The sequence below is a fragment of the Carassius auratus genome, chromosome 37 (assembly GCF_003368295.1).
Source record: "Carassius auratus strain Wakin chromosome 37, ASM336829v1, whole genome shotgun sequence".
NCBI classification, from domain to species: domain Eukaryota; kingdom Metazoa; phylum Chordata; class Actinopteri; order Cypriniformes; family Cyprinidae; genus Carassius; species Carassius auratus.
The window spans coordinates 14,630,814-14,648,550 of record NC_039279.1 but is presented as its reverse complement, the minus strand read 5'-3'; the positions used below and the strand labels follow the sequence as shown (position 1 = coordinate 14,648,550).

At 40.8% G+C, this 17,737-nt stretch overlaps 1 protein-coding gene across 5 annotated transcripts in view; it reads right to left on the bottom strand.

Annotated features, from left to right (window-relative positions):
• jmjd1cb (jumonji domain containing 1Cb) overlaps positions 1-17,737 on the bottom strand; it is a 130,856-nt gene that overhangs the window by 5,591 nt on the left and 107,528 nt on the right. For all 5 annotated transcript variants that reach the window (XM_026223003.1, XM_026223004.1, XM_026223005.1 and 2 more), the window contains 14 exons: positions 16,569-16,741; positions 13,911-16,066; positions 12,277-12,478; positions 11,389-11,603; positions 11,050-11,202; positions 8,230-8,319; positions 7,985-8,112; positions 5,532-5,745; positions 4,137-4,336; positions 3,445-3,723; positions 962-1,130; positions 786-876; positions 491-621; positions 39-161 (listed from right to left, as the gene is read on the bottom strand). In XM_026223003.1, the coding sequence (XP_026078788.1) occupies positions 39-161; positions 491-621; positions 786-876; positions 962-1,130; positions 3,445-3,723; positions 4,137-4,336; positions 5,532-5,745; positions 7,985-8,112; positions 8,230-8,319; positions 11,050-11,202; positions 11,389-11,603; positions 12,277-12,478; positions 13,911-16,066; positions 16,569-16,741 (4,324 nt within the window). The remainder of the gene's footprint in view (positions 1-38; positions 162-490; positions 622-785; positions 877-961; positions 1,131-3,444; positions 3,724-4,136; positions 4,337-5,531; positions 5,746-7,984; positions 8,113-8,229; positions 8,320-11,049; positions 11,203-11,388; positions 11,604-12,276; positions 12,479-13,910; positions 16,067-16,568; positions 16,742-17,737) is intronic.

Below are 17,737 nucleotides of genomic sequence, written 5' to 3'. Positions count from 1 at the left end.
CCGTTGACAGCTGTGTGTTGAGCGGGCCTCAGGCTTACCCGTTTTGGAGAGGACACCATTCCCTTTGGCCACTCCTACATAAACCAGCACGCTGATGATGTCCGACACCTCCATATGCAGATTAGCTGTGCCGAAGTCCTGCTCCTGAGATGACGCCACACCTGAGAAATAGATCATAAACACCATGTTATCAAAATACAATAAACCTTTTTCACCATATATGTAAATCTTATTAAAATGAATCATACATAATATACAAATACTATGTTGTTAACATATACTTTTTTTGAAAATTGTCATAAAAAAAATAAAAGGTAAATTATTATTTGTTTTCATGTGTGGTAAAATATGAATGGTTTCATGAGATCCTTCCAGTAATTGAATATAATTTTTGATAAAATGATGACATTTTCTACAGTAAAACCATGGATATCAGAGCAATACGAACACCATGAAAACAACTTAAAATAGGTGTGTGAGAGAGTAGTACCGTAAGCGCAGCAGAGACGCGGTCCCAGGTCTGGACGCACAAAGAAGGAGGGTAGATGGGAGGCCAGGTTGAGGTTCCCTTCAGGGTCTGAATACTCAGGCATCGGGAGGTTCTTCATGAGATCATCATACCTACACAATAAGATCAAGCACATGCTAAAACAGAGCTATGCTTGATCAGAACATACAAATGAAATATTGAAAGTCAACATGAAACGGCATTCGCAATCCCTAAAACAGTGTCTAAATGCTACCTAGCATGTCTGCAATGTTGTGTTCTTGTGTTTATGTGGTACCTGGAGGGCATCAAAGCCATAAACTCTTCCCCTGAAGGCCAGTCTTTCAGTCGATACACCACAGTTTCTCCATCTTTTGACTTGGGCCGCTCTGCAGAGAAATCATGATCAGCATAAACAGAAACAGGCCGATTACTGAGATAATAGCTAATTTGCTTAATTCAAGTGACACTCACTCGTGAGATCTTCAAAGCCGTCCCAGAATTCTTTGACGCCCGAATTGGACATTACTCCATCCTTGCAGTTCAAGAGGTCTCCCTGGTGGTCGGCAAACTCCTGGTTGAAGGATTCTGCTTTCCACAAGCTGGCGTTGAGCTTCTTGTGCACCCCAGAGACCAGCACCGGCTGCAAAAACACCACACAGGAAATGGCCTTTTAATGACAGCTGAGATCACAACCACTACTAAAACTTGCTTTGTAACAAGTGGAAAAATATGAAGCATTGTTAAAAAAGAAATTGCAAGATGGTTTACTCTAAAAACTAAACGCAAAAATTACATTCGTTGAAAAGCCTAAATCTGTGAGTATATTATAATCTGAGTGCCAAACTAGCTTCAGAGCTCTCTAGTGCTCAATACAGCTATTTTACGTGGTATCTGAAATCATATGGAACACTGAGTGCACTTATTCAATCCCATAATGCATGGCAATAATGAGTGTAAAGCCAATGCACATGCAAAAGCCATCTCTCAGCAGCATTGTTAGGGCCGCGGAGAATACATTCACGCATTTCGCCAGAAGATGGCATCTATGGCCCTTCTGGCACAGTCTATTGGCCTTTCAATTCACCCATTTGTTTTCATTCAAACCTTCTAGGGGACCATATTAGTGGAGTAAAGTGTATAGGGGTCTACTTCTGATACACCCAGAGGCTCTCCTCTGCTTCGGAATAAATAAATGCAATGACTAGAGGAAAAGGATGTATGCTTGAGGATTTAAATCTTGCACCTCTTCTGTATCCTCCTGTCCATTAGTGAAAATCCGATTTCATTGTAAAGGATCTATGTGCTCACTTGAAATGTCCTGCATTAGAGCGCACACATGAAGAGGTGCTAGCTATGAAAGAATCAAAGCACTTAAAGCCTATAAAGGCCTATGTGAAGTACACACTGAACAAATGGACTAATGTATGGCGCCTTTCTCTCTGAACACGCAGTGTACATGTAATGCAGAATGATGTTACAGATGAATCAGACAACAGCTGTCTGCTGAGGTGGAAAGAAGACACTATCGAGCAGAGACAAAGGCATTGTTTACCAAAAGTTACAAAAACACAGATATAATAATTTATTATGTGTTTATAATATTACAAGCATGTGATCAGTAAAGAGGAAAAAAGGAAAACCTGTATATAGTATTATAGATATAATAAATCATTTAGGTGCCGCAGTGCCGTTTTAATTAGTGCCATTTGAAAATGTAACATTCTGCAATTTGAGTAAGTGTCATGAAACCCCCGTTTAGCACTAGTCATTCACACCTCAGATTTGAAACAGACTCAAGAAATGGCCATGTAAAGCTGTAGAAAACTGCGAGTGAAGAGGGACGAAAACCAGAAGAAACTGCGATCTAGCACTCCAATCTGTTGTTTTTGAAATCATGCTGAATGTTTGTTGCGATGTTATTTGTGATGGAATTTTCTTCGTCTTCAAACACGAGCACTTCAATATATCATTAAACTATTCATTCCCATTAAATCACAAGACAAAATACACACAAATGTGTCCCTGCTTTAATAAGGGGGCGGGGGAATTATAAGAGGGCGGATAAGAACCCAAAACCACACATGACGAAAATTCTACCACTAGACTGTTTTAGGAATACAAATGTTTATTGTGTATCTATGTGTTTATTCGCTAACGTGAAGAATCTCAGGACTAATAATACATTTTTTTATGGTACATGTAAGAATGAAACTATAATGTTAGAAATTAGTTTTATTAGAGTTCTATAAGAGTTCGTTTTTATGAATAATACTGAGAAAAGCTCAGAAACCCAATGACGTAGATCCATACTCTTCCTCCACAGCAGCCAATCACCACACTGAATTCACACATACACGTAACTTTTCATTATGGTGTTTCAACTTGACCGAAATTGCTTCAAAAAATGAAAAATAATCACTTTTCCATAAAAACATTGAGTGTTGTTGTTGTTTTCATTGATGTACAATCTGTACATATCTGTTAAAATCTAAATAATTTTTTTTTTTTTATTTCCTTTTTTTATGAGAAGAAGTACAGTACATGGATTGTCATTCTCAAGTTGGAAAACATGAAAATCTATATAAATATGGAAAAATCACATCCCTGTAAATAATCAGAGAAATGAGAACAACTGTAGCCAGATAATGATTATTTGTAGCACAACCTGTAATCAGTACACAGGATTATTAGGATTATCCTGACTGCAAGTATATCAGGGGCAATTCTGGACAGTGCTCCAGGAGTAGTGACTCAAAACACTACATGGGAATTAGGGTTTTTGACAATTTTATAGAGTGGTATATTAAAGAAGCAAGAGGAAATATGGGTAAAAGGAACAAAATAATCAAGGAAATGTTCTGAGCTGAACTAATATTGGCTTCGAAAGAACCATAGCTCTAGCAGAACAAAAAGTAATGTAAGATTAAGAATTTAGGGGGCCTTTTTTCACAGACCTGTCCTTGTCTCCAGCATTCCCTAAAGAGTTTCCAGTTGTTGCTATTGTTGTGGTCTTTGAGCCAGAGCAGCCTGCACTCGTAAAGCCAGCAATGTGGGATGTCTGCATATAGTTTGGGTGGTTCTTCCACTGCTTTCTTTCTCTCAGCTTTGGGCTCCTCCAGAGGCTCATGTTTCAGATTCAGCTTGGTGCCACGGCCCGCCGGGATCTTGTTTTCCACCACAGAGGCGATGATATCATCAAGGATGTTGGGCATGCTGCGGCCACTCTTGACAATCTGTGGTAGGAAGACCACAAAGAAGCCAAAAGCTATTTTAGGACAATAAAAAATAAAATTCTTCATAGTAATATAGGCTCTATGTCACAGGGGTCCCCAATTAGTAGACTGCGGTCCGATTCTGGACCCCAGCTTGGTTCCAATCAGACTACGATACATGACAATGGTTGCACAATCTTATGGGTAGTTTATGGTAGAGATTTATTCAGTGCTATTTCCTTTAATATATTTGACCTATCTCCATGTAAGTTGTAACAAAATATAAAATCGTTTTAAATTGACAGAAAACCCCAAACCCTCATACAGTGCCTTAGTTTAAAAACTTTTTTAAGTATGAGCACTTTTGAACTTTTCATTGGTGGTGTATATATGTTGCCATCTCTGTATGCTGGTACAGGGGTTGGTTTTCTGACCTGCGAGGCAGTGGAGTACACTGGAGCGAATGCGATGCCTGCATCAGTGGAGCCCAGACGCAGCTTGCCTGCGGTGGTGGTGAGGAGGTCTCGTAGGGTTGATCCCTGCTCCAGGGACGATGCTTTACTGTGCAGAGACTCCAAAGCATCTGACTGATCCTTCTCCTCCTTTATTTTCCCAACACCTGACTCCTTATTTTCTGCAGGAGAGAAGAACAGGCTGTTCAAAACCTCAGGTGTCAATCCCTTTCACATCATATGAAATTCAAAAGTAAAAGAAATAGTGGAACTTTTGGTTTACTTCCATTATATGATACATTCCCATAATATTAAGTGGGGAATGATGTAGTGGGACGTTTTATCAGAATAAAAGTCATGATAAAACCGAAGAAGCAACAGATCTATTCTTACATATTGTGATATACATTTGAGTGTAACAGATTATTGAAAAAAGAAACTATTCTAGGACTTGGTTCTATGCACTGCTTGCTGACTGGATTTTAAGATGTGCAAATGGCACTCAAAACTGACTCAGTTTGCAGGTGTCATGAGATTTTGAATAAAAATTACAATAAATGTATAAAAAAAAAAAAAAAAAAAAAAAAAAGGACATATATAGATAAAAAGTTAGTTAGAAAGTAGCAGAATTGAAACTCAGTTAAAAAAAAAAAAACTCTGAAGACCTTGATCAGCTTGCTTAGGTGTCTCTGATTTGTATTGGAGCAAAACTTTTCAGGGCAATAGATTTGAGAAATCCTGCAGACTATTATATTTTTCAGATGTACAACTTTCATTTGGATGAAGAATAAAAAGGGGGTAAAAATCCCACTGACTTACACAAGGAAGGATGTGAGACATTTCTGGAGAACAAAAAAAATCGCAGACTTGAAATTGGGATTTTTGCAAGGTCCTAAAACACCGTAGCAACTACCAAATCAACTGCAAAGTAATAAAAAAAACTGCTCAAAATGCTAGCAGAATGTAACAATGTTCCATGGCATGAACTATATACTCTATCATTATTATTATTATTAAATGCAGACTTATCAAAAAGTGCAATTTAAGCACCGCTGCTAAATTAAGAAACTTCTGAATGCTACAACAAACTGAGCTGAACGTGTGCCAGTGACCACAGGGCTGATGGTCTTTGAAGAACAGTTCATTTGGAGAGTGTTTGTGAGAGGAGATGAAGAACTGGATGAACGTGTGGTTAGGTGAACTCTTTAGAATGTGGGAGCTCACAACTGAGGAGGCCTGTAACGTGCACCACTGAATGTGAGGATTGAGGAATGCTGGCGGCCTGTCAAGCATGCACTCGGCTGCAGAAAAAGGAAAAACACGGGGCAGCTGGACGACCACCGGCCCCTGGCTATCAATAACTTCAACCGTACCCACCCTTCTTTTCTTCGCGGGACTTCTGCTCAGCCAGATCGGCCAGGAAGTGCAGAGGCGATTGGGACTCTGGTGGGGTGAACTTGCTCTCGGTGCTGGTGTCACTGGCGGGACTGCTTCCTCCGTTGGCCTCTACCTTCAGAGAGGAGTTCTGCTGGCCGCCCTCAGGCTTACACAGGGAGATCTTGTTACTGTGATTTAGCACGTTTTGTAACACCTGTGAAAAGTAAGAGTGTGTCAGAGAAAGCTCAGCAGAGTCAAAGGAAAATACTGTGGACTTTTAGTGGTTGAGAGATGAAAAAGGACTGTATTCAACATTCCAGTGCAGAACAGAATGTGAAAATCTGTGTGTGATTGAGAGGGTGTGAGACATTTTTAAATGAAGATACATTTGCTTGAGTTACATAATGACAAACAGTTAGTCTTGCTTTCTGAAAATGTATCTAATCAAGTGTTTATACGGACATGGACAAAATTATATTTATTGTGGCCATGAATAAAGAATTTCTTCCCACAATTTTCTGTCCATTCCCTTGTTTTAGTTAAATTATTTACATTAAGAAGAATTAATTTCCAAAACTTATACCTTGTTGTGATTTAATTAAAACAAGGAAAAAGTCTTAATTTGTGGAGACAATTTAACTAAAACATGGGAACAAATTCTTAATTATAATATTGAAAATAAAATTCTTAATATATATATTTTTTCCACGTCATGTGTTGAGTTCAGTAAAACCCCTTTCACACTACGATTCCGGAAAATACACGGGTAAAGTGTTCCGGCAATTGTTCCTGGGTCGCTAGATTTTGCACTTTCACACTGCCAGTGGTTACTCGGAATATGTGTGCGCGTTCACACACACCCCGTAAAGATCCCGTAAAGACACGTGACATCAGCGCGTGACGTGTAATGTACGAGTCGAAAACGCTAGACACGTTAAAGGGGGGGTGAAATGCTATTTCATGCATACTGAGTTTTTTACACCGTTAAAGAGTTGGATTCCCATGCTAAACATGGACAAAGTTTCAAAAATTAAGTTGTACGTTCCGGTTTGTCACAAGTTTCGGAAAGTTTTTTTCGAGTATGGCTCTGTGTGACGTTAGATGGAGTGGAATTTCCTTATAAGGGCACTTCTGCCGGAAGAGCGCGCGCTCCCGTATAGCAGAGCACTGAGAGAGCACAGGCATTCACTGATCAGAGCGAGAGGGTCGCGAAATGTCACAAAAGGAGGAGTGTTTTTGGTTGCCAGGGCAAGACAACCCTGCACAGATTACCAAAAATAAAACAGCATTAAGGGACCAGTGGATGGAGTTTATTTTTACAGAGGATCAACGGAGTTGTGCAAGTGTTTTTGTTTGTTCCCTGCATTTCAAAGATGCTTGTTTTACAAACAAGGCCCAGTTTGACGCCGGATTTGCACATCGTTTATTTCTTAAGGATAATGCAGTCCCAACGAAAAAGGGTCACGATCATGTGTTGGAACCGCATGTGGTTAGTAAAACTGCTTAAAATATCTCTGCCTCCTTGTTAGTGCTTCCACCTCCCCTGCCGGAGACCCGGGTTCGAGCCCCGCTCGGAGCGAGTCGTTGCTGCTGCTGCTCTCGTTCAGTTTCAGCCTTCACAGCTGTCACAGCTTCCAAACACTCTCAACGCAAAAGCCTACTTGCGCTCGTGATTCTTTAGCTCCGCCCACACGTCACACCTCCAGCCGGTCGTGTTTTTCCGGGAAAAATCGGTACAGACTATCTTTCTCTTATGAATATAATAAAACTAAAGACTTTCTGGAGTTATGAAGGATGCAGTACTACTCTATAGGTACTCAAGATTAACAGGATATTGAGTGAAAACGAGCATTTTGACCCCCTTTAACTTTCACTTAAGCTAGCGAACGATCTCAGCTTCAGAGCGGAAAGTGAGGAACTAACTGATATCTGCTTCGTTACAGTTTGCACATATTTGTTTCGTCGTGAACATTGATCTTCCTTCAAAACACTCGCTAAAAGAGTCGCGCGATAACATGCGTCATCACTACGACACACCCTTTACAGCATTAGATCTGGCTTTTGTTCACACAGCGCTCATCCCGGGATTGAACCTGACAATGTTACTAGGTCCCCGACCCGGGACAAATCCTGGAATCAATCCCGGGACATGTTTGCTTTCACACAGATTGCGACCCGGCAATGTTCCGGCAATTTTCCGGGTCCAACGTGCAGTGTGAAAGGGGCTTAAGTTTATGCTTAAAACAAGAAAAAATGGAGTCAAAAACTAAACATGTTTTGCGTATATCTTAATTTAAGAATCTTTAATTTAATCTAATTTTTGCAGTGCACTGACATCAAACACTTAACATACAGTACCACAACAATACTCCCCCACAGCTTGTTCAATTTGTGTAAAATTAAAAAAAAAATGTCATCTACCCTGAGGTCTGCCCAATGACACACTCAAATACCTGGGAGACGCCATTAGTGGAGGGTAGCTTGTTGTAGTGGGTGTTCTGCTTCCAAGCACATGAGCAGTGTGATTTAATGCTGTACTTCTCCCTGAGCATGTGCATAGTGTTCACCAAGTCCATTAAAACTAAAACACACAATACAAAAGTCAAAAGATATCGTTATCTCTTTCTCTACCGCCATCTAATGGTGAAACTACAAGCAATCTCGGATCATTCCAGAGTGAAAATGTCTCTTTCCGTACCAGTTCCTGGAATGATCTGTGTTGGCATCAGGTGCTTGTGATCATGAGGCTGTCCCTTGACACACTTCAACCAGGCATACAGCTCTTTATCTGCAAAATAAGAAAAGGTGGATTACACACAGAGGCTGAGAGTGACAACAAACACAGGGAAGGGCGCTGTCACTGGCCCGTTTTCCCGTAGAGAAGTCGTGGTGTTAATGCTAAATAACGATAATGATAAATAACGAGCCCTGAGCATTGTAGGAAAGGATGTGATTCAGCAGAAATGACACCTCAAGAGCTGGAGGTTTTTTTTAATGCCCTGTGGCAGAATTCAATCCTAAGAAGACAGTAGGAGCTGCTGCAGGAAGGGGAGACTTAAATGAGGAGAACACAGAAGAGGAAGACACAGAGACAGAGGCATATCTCAAACCCCTGGGACAGCTGAGCTAGACAGTCCTAGAACAACTGCTACATCCTACAGCACACACACACACACACACACACACACACACACACACACACACAAAAAACATTCAAACTAACCCACTTTACACTTCCAGGGTAATTAATAAAACTTTAAAGTAAAATTACAAAAAACTAAAATGCAAAAATAAAAACTCGCTCAAAATATATTAAAAACTATATTAGTCTCCATGATACTAAAATAACACATACTCCTGCATGGCAGCCAGAAATTAACTTTATCAAGAAGATATCTAGTATTTTTTTCATCTTTTTATGATAATTCGATTACTTTTTACTTGTATTTTTCTTCTGTTTATTTAAATAAAAATACACAGTGTTTTTTGTCAAATATTACTAACGATTTGAATAATTCCTATAAAAAAATGCAATACAATTACCGTATTTTCTGGACTGTAAGTAAAAAAAATTTTCATAGTTTGGCTGGTCCTGCGACTTATAGTCAGGTGCGACTTATTTATAAAAAATTTATTTGACATGAACCAAGAGAAATGAACTAAGAGACAGGAACCAAGTTAAAAACATTACCGTCTACAGCCGCGAGAGGCTTATACAACTTATAGTCCGAATTTTACGGTAGAGCAATAATTAAAAAAAAATTAACATTTAGTATTAAGTAGCTGTAAATAATATACAATATATCACAACAACTACAGACAACTAAATTGTGCTGTTTGTAGGGCTGGTCCGAATACCATTTTTTTGAGCTTTGAAGCTTCGATAGTAATCAGTTTCGGAGGGAGGGCTGAACATATTTTTCTCTTTAATTAAGGCAGGAATCTCTGCGTGTCTGTCTGTCTGTTTGCATTTATATTATGTCGAGAACCATTCATCCAGTTCACTTCACGTGTGGCGGTTGTGTTGCTGCGGACCCAAGGGAGTGCAGTGTTGCATTTTTGTGAAATATGGACACCCAACATTCAGAATTAAATCAACTTTAAAAAAATACAGAACAGTGCAAGCCAGAAGCAACGCACCTCACACGGGCAGGGTTTATATGCTCTGAGAGAGCAATACTTACAGACAAATTATTATTAGGCTGGGCTACTGTACGTTTTTTTTTTTTATGGCTGCCAAGTATTTTCTAAGTAAATTAAGTGCACATTTTTATCATGTGTAAAATTACTGAATAACATGGAGGATTAAAGTTTTTTTTTTTTTTTTTACACCAACAATATACTATAAGCGTACTACCTACAGAACTTAAAAGGTGATTTTTCAAACTTGATGCACTATTGTGGTAGGACAGTTTCAAATCGCATATTTGGCACACTGCCTTTGTCTTGTCCTCATGCAATTTAAAGTGCTCTCACACAGCTGAGATATCTGGCATTTTTGCCTTCTCCTCCAGATGAACAGAATCATGACGTTCACCCATGGCCAATTCACTATCGGGCCGAACCTGTTCCATTCCGTGCAGATCCGGGCCAGTCAGCACGAATACAGTTTCATTTTCCACTGTAGTGCTAATAAAGGTGCTCTTTGGAATGCAATACAAATGTGTCAGCCATTGCCTTGGTTATGTTGTAAACAGCGACGACGCTGATTCAATCCCTTTCAATCCCTCAAACAACACTGGACGATGATATAACAGATATTTCTGTTTTTGGGACTCTTTTAGGACTCTCCTTTTGTTTAAGCTGATATTTACTTTGTTCAATAACAAAACAAATCTAAAAAATAAAAATCTAGCCTTGACGCGAAAAATAAAATAGAAGGCCACGAAGGCTAAAACATAAATAAGAGCAAATGCTTCCTCAACAGACCAAACTGTCTCAGACATTTTTATATTTTTTTATATTGACATCGCATAGCTGTTTACTTGGCTGTTTGATCAAATAGCGTGCTTCTGCTTAGCCAGCTATGGAGAAACTGGTAGCCAGGCAACGACGTCACGCACTCACTCAGCACAGGCGAGAATTCTGGGCCCGTTTCGTCAGGGATGCCAGGTTTTCAAAAAACAAAAAAACATTATTCTCAAAATTGAAAATCGAATACCAACCAACCGAATGAATATTCGAATAATCAAATATTTTGGTCCGGTCCTAGCTGTTTGTTGTTGTTTTTTTCCTTTGTGAGTGATTTTCATTGTTTTTTTTTTGTTTTTTTCTGCTTTTTTTTTTAAGAATAGCTTAACATTCCACAATACTCACTTCTGAGACAAGGAACAGCAAAATCAAACATCTCTGGGTCGCTACTGTTAAAAATGTAAATTACAAATATAAACCAATTTTATATTTAAATATCTGGGGCATTTTTCCAGTTCTGTTAGGGTTTTTAAGTCTACCCATATCAACAGAAAGAGTGTTCAAGCACAGTCAGCGTTCAAAGTTGAATATGAAAATGATGACTGACCTTTGGAGCTCTTCCTCTCCTTGGCCTTGTAACAGTCCAAACACACCACAAATCCACATTTTTGGCAGACCCAATGAATGTTAAACAATGTGGCTTCACATGCGTCGCAGCTCTCTCTCACCCCGTGCACCGCTCTCTTCCAGGCGATCTTGGCTGAAGAGCAAAGCAAACAGGAGAAGTATGAAACAGACATTCACAGAGCTCAATCACTTTTTAATTTTCCTTTCTCGCTCTCTTTTCAGACTGACGGGCTGCTTTACATTTAATGGTACACTGGTAACAATGTTTTAACACAAAATATGTGGTTTTCCATGGATTCTATTGAGCAGTGTAGCTCACCATCTTTCTTTATCCATGTAGTTGCTGTATTCTCAGTCATAACCAGTTGACAGAATTTGTCTCCAATGTGGCTGAGGATGTATTTGGAAGTCTCCAGGTCCAGGCTGTTTTCTTCATAACCTTCTGGGGCCCAAAGACTGAGTGCTTCTTCATCATATTGATCAGGAGAGGAGAAGCCATCAATCCGGATCACTCCATTCTTACTGTACGAGAGGCTGGAGATAAGGAAGAAAGATAATGTGCAATTAAGAGTTTATTTCCTTCGCTAAGAACAATCCTGTAACAACATAATGAGAGAGAGGAGAAATCTGTACACACAGACAAGGCAGAAAAAAGTACTTAATACTTGAACATGCCATGAGACAATGTCAGAGTAATCAAGATGCAGCCGATGATGGCCAACTTTAAATGGAAAGAAAAAAATTAAAGACAATCACCAAGGTGATTACCCATGGCAAAAATGGTTAGAAATGCATGTCTCAAGCCTGACCACTGGAAACATCACTCTACATTCACTTTGTGCTCACAGACGGGACTCCAACTGATCTTTTAAATACAGTCACTTGTAGGTTGGCTACAGGTTAACAAGGCTAATTTAAAAAAAAGACAGCTCAAGGAAATGTTGTTTGCTTACTGTGAAACAAATAGGGATTCAATTATTTAACCATGACCATCTAATAAACATTTTGCATTTCTTAAACCTAGAAATCACCATCTGTTTTTCTTGGAATGTTCTATATTTTTTATTATTTGTATATTGTTCACTGTACTATAGTATTTGACTATTTCTGTTGCAGTAACGACCCTCATTATTTACTACATCACACAAATAATCAGTATTACCGTGTAGCCTGATGAGTGCAATGCAAACGTGTTCTTTATACTCACCGGCGGAAGTGATAGAAGCGGCAGAAGACAGGTGAATGGGCAGGCTCCTCTCCTTTCTTGGTGCGGATGGAGCGGCACTCCCTGCACTTCTGTAAGTTGGGCCCAATTTCAGAGCATGAGTCGTCCTGCAGAAAGGACTCACCCGTCTGCTTTAGCTTCTTTACCTTCCTCCAGTCCTTCAGTACTGACCGGGGAATGCCATCTATAAACACAGATTACACAGTACAGATTCAATTACTTCATCCATTAGTTAACATATTGCATAAAAACTCAACATTTATTAAACATTAACTGGATATAAAAGACAGGAATAACTATCAGACTGACCCATATATATCGGTCTATCAATAGGTGGGGATAATGAGAGAGTTGTGCAGGGTTTGAAGAGTTAATGTTTATGTTGTTTCCACAACCAATCATAATATTTATGAAGCCTGAATATTGTGACCTACTGTACTGTTACAGTGACCTACAGCTTTAGAAGCTATGCAATTACAAAGAGGCACCATTTTGCTACACAACAATCATCCAAAAGTGCTAATAAAAGCCCAAGTGCTCTTGGAGATGTTTTCCACATAAATGTGAGCATTCTAGTAGAAGCCATTTGCACAGCTGCCGACCAGATGTTCACCAAATACTCCTCACGTCTTTCTCACACACTTCAAACCTTAAAATAACCCTTAAATTCAGGTCAAAATTGAACCCATTTTACTCGTGAAATGTTTACTTTGTTTAATCTGAGTGAAACAAAATATTCAGTAAGAACTTGATTTTTTTTCAAATCAGGAATTAAAAAAATTTACCTCCTGGAAAACGTAAACGTACTTAAAGACTAAGTCAGAACTGTCCCACTTTATAGAAACAGACACTGGCATTGTATGCTACTCTTCCAGGAAACAGTCCTCACTGTCGAAATACTGCGCTGCACACATCTGCATATCTGGATTGAACTGTTCTGGAGCCGTGTTACAACTTACAACTTAACCATTGATTTCTAGTTGTGTCCACTGGCTTTTTTTGGAAGGCTAAACAAAGTAGTTTCACTTTCACAATGAAACACACAGTGTCTCCACAACATTGTGGCGGCGGCAGCAACAGCAAGAATAAAAGTTGTGCCTTCTTTCTTTGCATGAACATTTGGGTGGCGTTATGCAAATCTTCCCTCATCATGAGGTAGAGATGTGGGGGCATGCTAGAATGAGCCTTATAAGTTAGGTGTGGTGGACTATAAAATTTAATTTTATAGAGACTTTAGTCTTTGCAACTTTACAGATCTTCTTTATGCACCAAGAGCTTGTAACACCCCAAAGAGAAAGGAAAGATTTCAATCGGCTATCATCAGATTAAAAGCTGAATTACCCAAAGTACAACAACATATAAAAATGTAACAGTTAAACAGCCATTCAGCTATTGGATAACATTATTTCAAGACAAATTAACATCAGGCAAGTAGTTGCTTCAGTCGAGGACAACTTTTTTCTTTTTTCGTTTTCTTTCGGGGAAATAACATAGACCCATAAAGACCTGGAATATGTACTAACATATTGATTTTATTTTATATCACATGTGCCAAAGAAAGTAAAAGATTCATAAAAAAAAAAGACCTTTTTTGATGTAGACTGTAATGCACTTACTGGTGCTGGCCAGCTTGAGTTTGGTTTTTTCCTTGGCACTACGGAAAATACCATTTGGCTTCACCTCGTCCTCCTCCTTCTCACTGTCTCCCTTCCTTTTCTGCATATCGTTCTGCTTCTTTTTATAAGTGGGCTTGGATTGCCTTTTAGTCCTTTGTTCCATCTTGCTCTCACTAGAGTCTGAGTCATCGCCACTCTCTGAACCAGATTCGTATGGGCGCTTGGGTGTACGACGTGTCTTTCTGTCCTCCTGGGACAGCTTGTCCTCTTGTCCTTTGCTGTCCTTGGCCAGATCCACATCACTAGATGCAGGGGCAATCAAGTTGACGGAGCATGGTTTAATTAGCTCACAAATTGCATTCCCACCTTTTTCAGATTTGTTTGTATTTTTGTCCTCCTCCGAGTGACGCGTGAGCCAGGCTTTCTTGAGCTTGTGATAGTTAGACTGGCACACCTGCGCTGGCTGTCCATTAGGCACAAGGCTTGCTTTGCTAGCAGGATTGCTGGGTGTGGAATTATCCTGGGCGATGGTGGGCGAGTCCTGAGAGGATCTGACACTACCGCTTTCACTCTCAGAAGCACTACTGGAGCCACGAGACTGCGCTGCAGCCAGAGCTGCTTTGGCCTTCTTCAGGTGAACAAAGTTCCTTGAGTAGGCCTGTGTGGGGCCAGTGGAGCCAGCCTGAGGCAGCGCACTAGGAGATGTGGTTCTCGAGCCTCCTTCCTGTGACTCAACAACAGTGGGAGAGTGGCTTTTGGAAGCAGAGCTTTCCAGTCTGCTACTACAACTAGTGCCAGAGAATGACAGATCTACTCCATTGTGGCTCTGCGTGCTAAACGTGCTGTTGGCAGCAGCAATGGCTTCATTAGTCCTAGAGTTGCACACAGAATTGGTCACAAGTGCCATTGAGCTGGGAATGACACCCAGTGACGCTCTAATCAGGTTTTTGTTGTACTGGTCACTGGGAACCTCCAAATTCGTGTTTGGTAGAATGACTCTCCCAGACTCCCTACTCTCGGCCACTTTTAGGCAGTCTGCCTGAGTGCGGCCAGCAAACAATCTGCCACCAAGTTGCTCTTTGGGCGCCATCTTGGGACCTGGCGAGCCATCATATTTAATGCAAGTAGAAGGGCGGACAATAACAGATGCCATGGCTGCCTGTGGCTTCCCTTGACTATTATCTAAATGCCATGCCACTTTCTCATGGCTCTTTGCTTCCCCGCCAGGCCGGCAGGATTCGGCTGAGCCCAGCTCAGCTCCCCTTTTCTCGTCCCTGAGCTCTGGTAGCAGGGTTGGTGGCTTCTGCTGTTCTGACACCTTCCCTGCTGAGTTGACAGGTTGGATGGGGGTAAGTGTAGGTGGGGAAAGGCGACCGTAGGCACCCTCCTTCCGGTCAAGTGCCTGCTGGGTGGGCGGGTGAAAGACTGGTGCTCTTCGCAAGGATGGCATGCCCTTGGGCTGATTAGCGGGAGAGATAGACGGGCTACAGCGTTCACTGACCGTCACCACTGAGGTACTGAGTGAGTGTATGGGTGCTTGTTGACTAAGCTGTTCAGATATTTTGCCCACCAGTCCCTCTCCCTCTGGCTGGTGCTTAATGAGAGGGGGAGGCTTGGACAAAGACTTGGTGTGACTAGAGTTGTATGAGCCCAAGGACAAGGGGCTAGAGGCTGTGGGTGCCTTGTCAAAGTAAGGATTGAGATCTTTGGATTGGAAATGTCGTGGTGGGTCATTTACAACACTATTTGACAAAGTGGTGAAGTAGTTGGTTATAGGGAGGGACTGAGATACAGAGTGTTTGTACTTGTACAGATCAGCCACAGAATGCTCCGCCTCTTTCTCGTGGCTTTTGGGATGGGATGAAATCCGGGAGTAGGACTCGCGATCGGTCTCTCCGGCACGGATCTTGGCAGTGAAGGGGGCCATTTCAATGCTCTCAAGAAGGATGCGGCGGTTTTCTTCCTTATATTTGCTGGTACGGTCTGGCCCCTCCTGAGGCATGCATGATGGTAGTTGCTGCTTGCTATGGGGGGACTCCATGTAGAGACGGTGACGCTCCTTGTTGGTAGGCGTCCGGCTACGGTCTGACTCTTGCTTCAGGTGGGCGTTGGCCATGCTACGCATAGGGTCCACAAACACATTCTTCTCCTGATCTCTGAAGGAACGATACCAAAAATCCAATCAGCATCACAAAAAAATCACAAAAATCTGTCACCATGATTGATTCTAGTCATATCATTTAATCTAAATGGGTGATTATAAACTGGTAATCTACAAATGTTTAGATATTACTGAATATCTGAAAATATCAAAGTCATTGACTATTTTGAGGGTTTTTTTCAGTAGTTACGGTAACGCTGGAATAATATTAATTCTAGGATTAGTTCTACAATGTGTTCCTTCTCAGATATAAGGTAACTGCACTGGAGGTGGTTCACATGAGTACAGACAGAAAGCAGGCTATAATAGAATAGTTTAATTAAGCGCACAGTCAATGAATGAGCGTACAGTGCTTCTATCACATGGCATTTGTTCCACCTCAGGTCACAAGGTATTTAACTGCTAGCCACATTTCCAGGCACTGCAGGACTGTGGGAATGGATTAAACATATGTTTTAATGACAGACAGAGGGACACAAAAGTGTGTGCATGCTCACTCTTTGTGGAGTTCTCCAGGGGTTTTGGAGAGCTGCGAGCTGGAGTGTGAACTTATTTTGATGGGTCGATGAGGCTCTGCACTGGCTGGTCTGCCCGGGACATGGCTCAAAATCCCCATACTGTCTGCTGAAGTTACAGGGGTGGACTGGTGCAGCCAGGGGCTGGAAGTGTTCTGCATCAAGCACACATAAACAAAGAGAAAGTCATAATGCACTCATGGCAAACCACACTTTTCTCTTGACAAGTCAGAACACACAAATTGCGCAAAAGAATGACTTTTCCTCAATTTAGTGAATTACCATGAACATGAAAAGCTTGGAGATGTGTCCAGACACGATACGGCACATACAAGCATGTGCTCACACACATTATGATTTATTACTGTAGGGTAGGTTGTTTCAGGCTGAGTTCAAAACAAAAAAATCCCTTACAGAACCAAGAGAGAGGCCTCCTCTAACGACCTCAGTTGAACATTGTGCATTTCAGTTAAAGAGCCACACAGATGGGAAATCAAAAATGACCTGTATTACAGTGTATGATGTAGCTGTCCATCAGTGTAAACAATGTGCAAAGTAATTAAACCAAAAAGTACACGATTTATAAAGTTATTGGCTTCTAAAGTAAGGAGTCGACTCTGAATCGCTGAAACGAGTCGTTATAGATTTCAAATCTTTTGCCCATCTCTATGTACGTCACTAGGAACACTTTGCATAATAATCTCCGCCTACCATCTTGGGAGAAACGGAAGTCTGACCTGCCCCACCCCCCCACACAGACGCTCTGGTTGGTGTGACAGCATCATGTCGAGGAGACAGTGTGTTTTTAATTGTAAAAGCAAGTTTGTTTTATTTTCACTGCCAAAGAATGAAGATCAGAAGAACCAATGGCTAAAATTCATTTTTACCACAATACCAGAGCAGTACAAAAATCCATTTTGTTCTGTTCACAACATTCACTGATGACTGCTTTTCTAATCTCGGTGAGTACAGCGGGATTTTCAAAGTGTTTGGCCATAAAAGAGGGTTCATTACCAACTTTATTTAGACCAACAAGCATCTCCGAATCACAACGCGAAGTATGATTATGAAGTTATGTGTTTGTTTTCTCTCGAGCCTCTTATCAGTATGTGTGCTGTCTGCAGCCTTTGTCTGCGCTGATCTTCATTTAC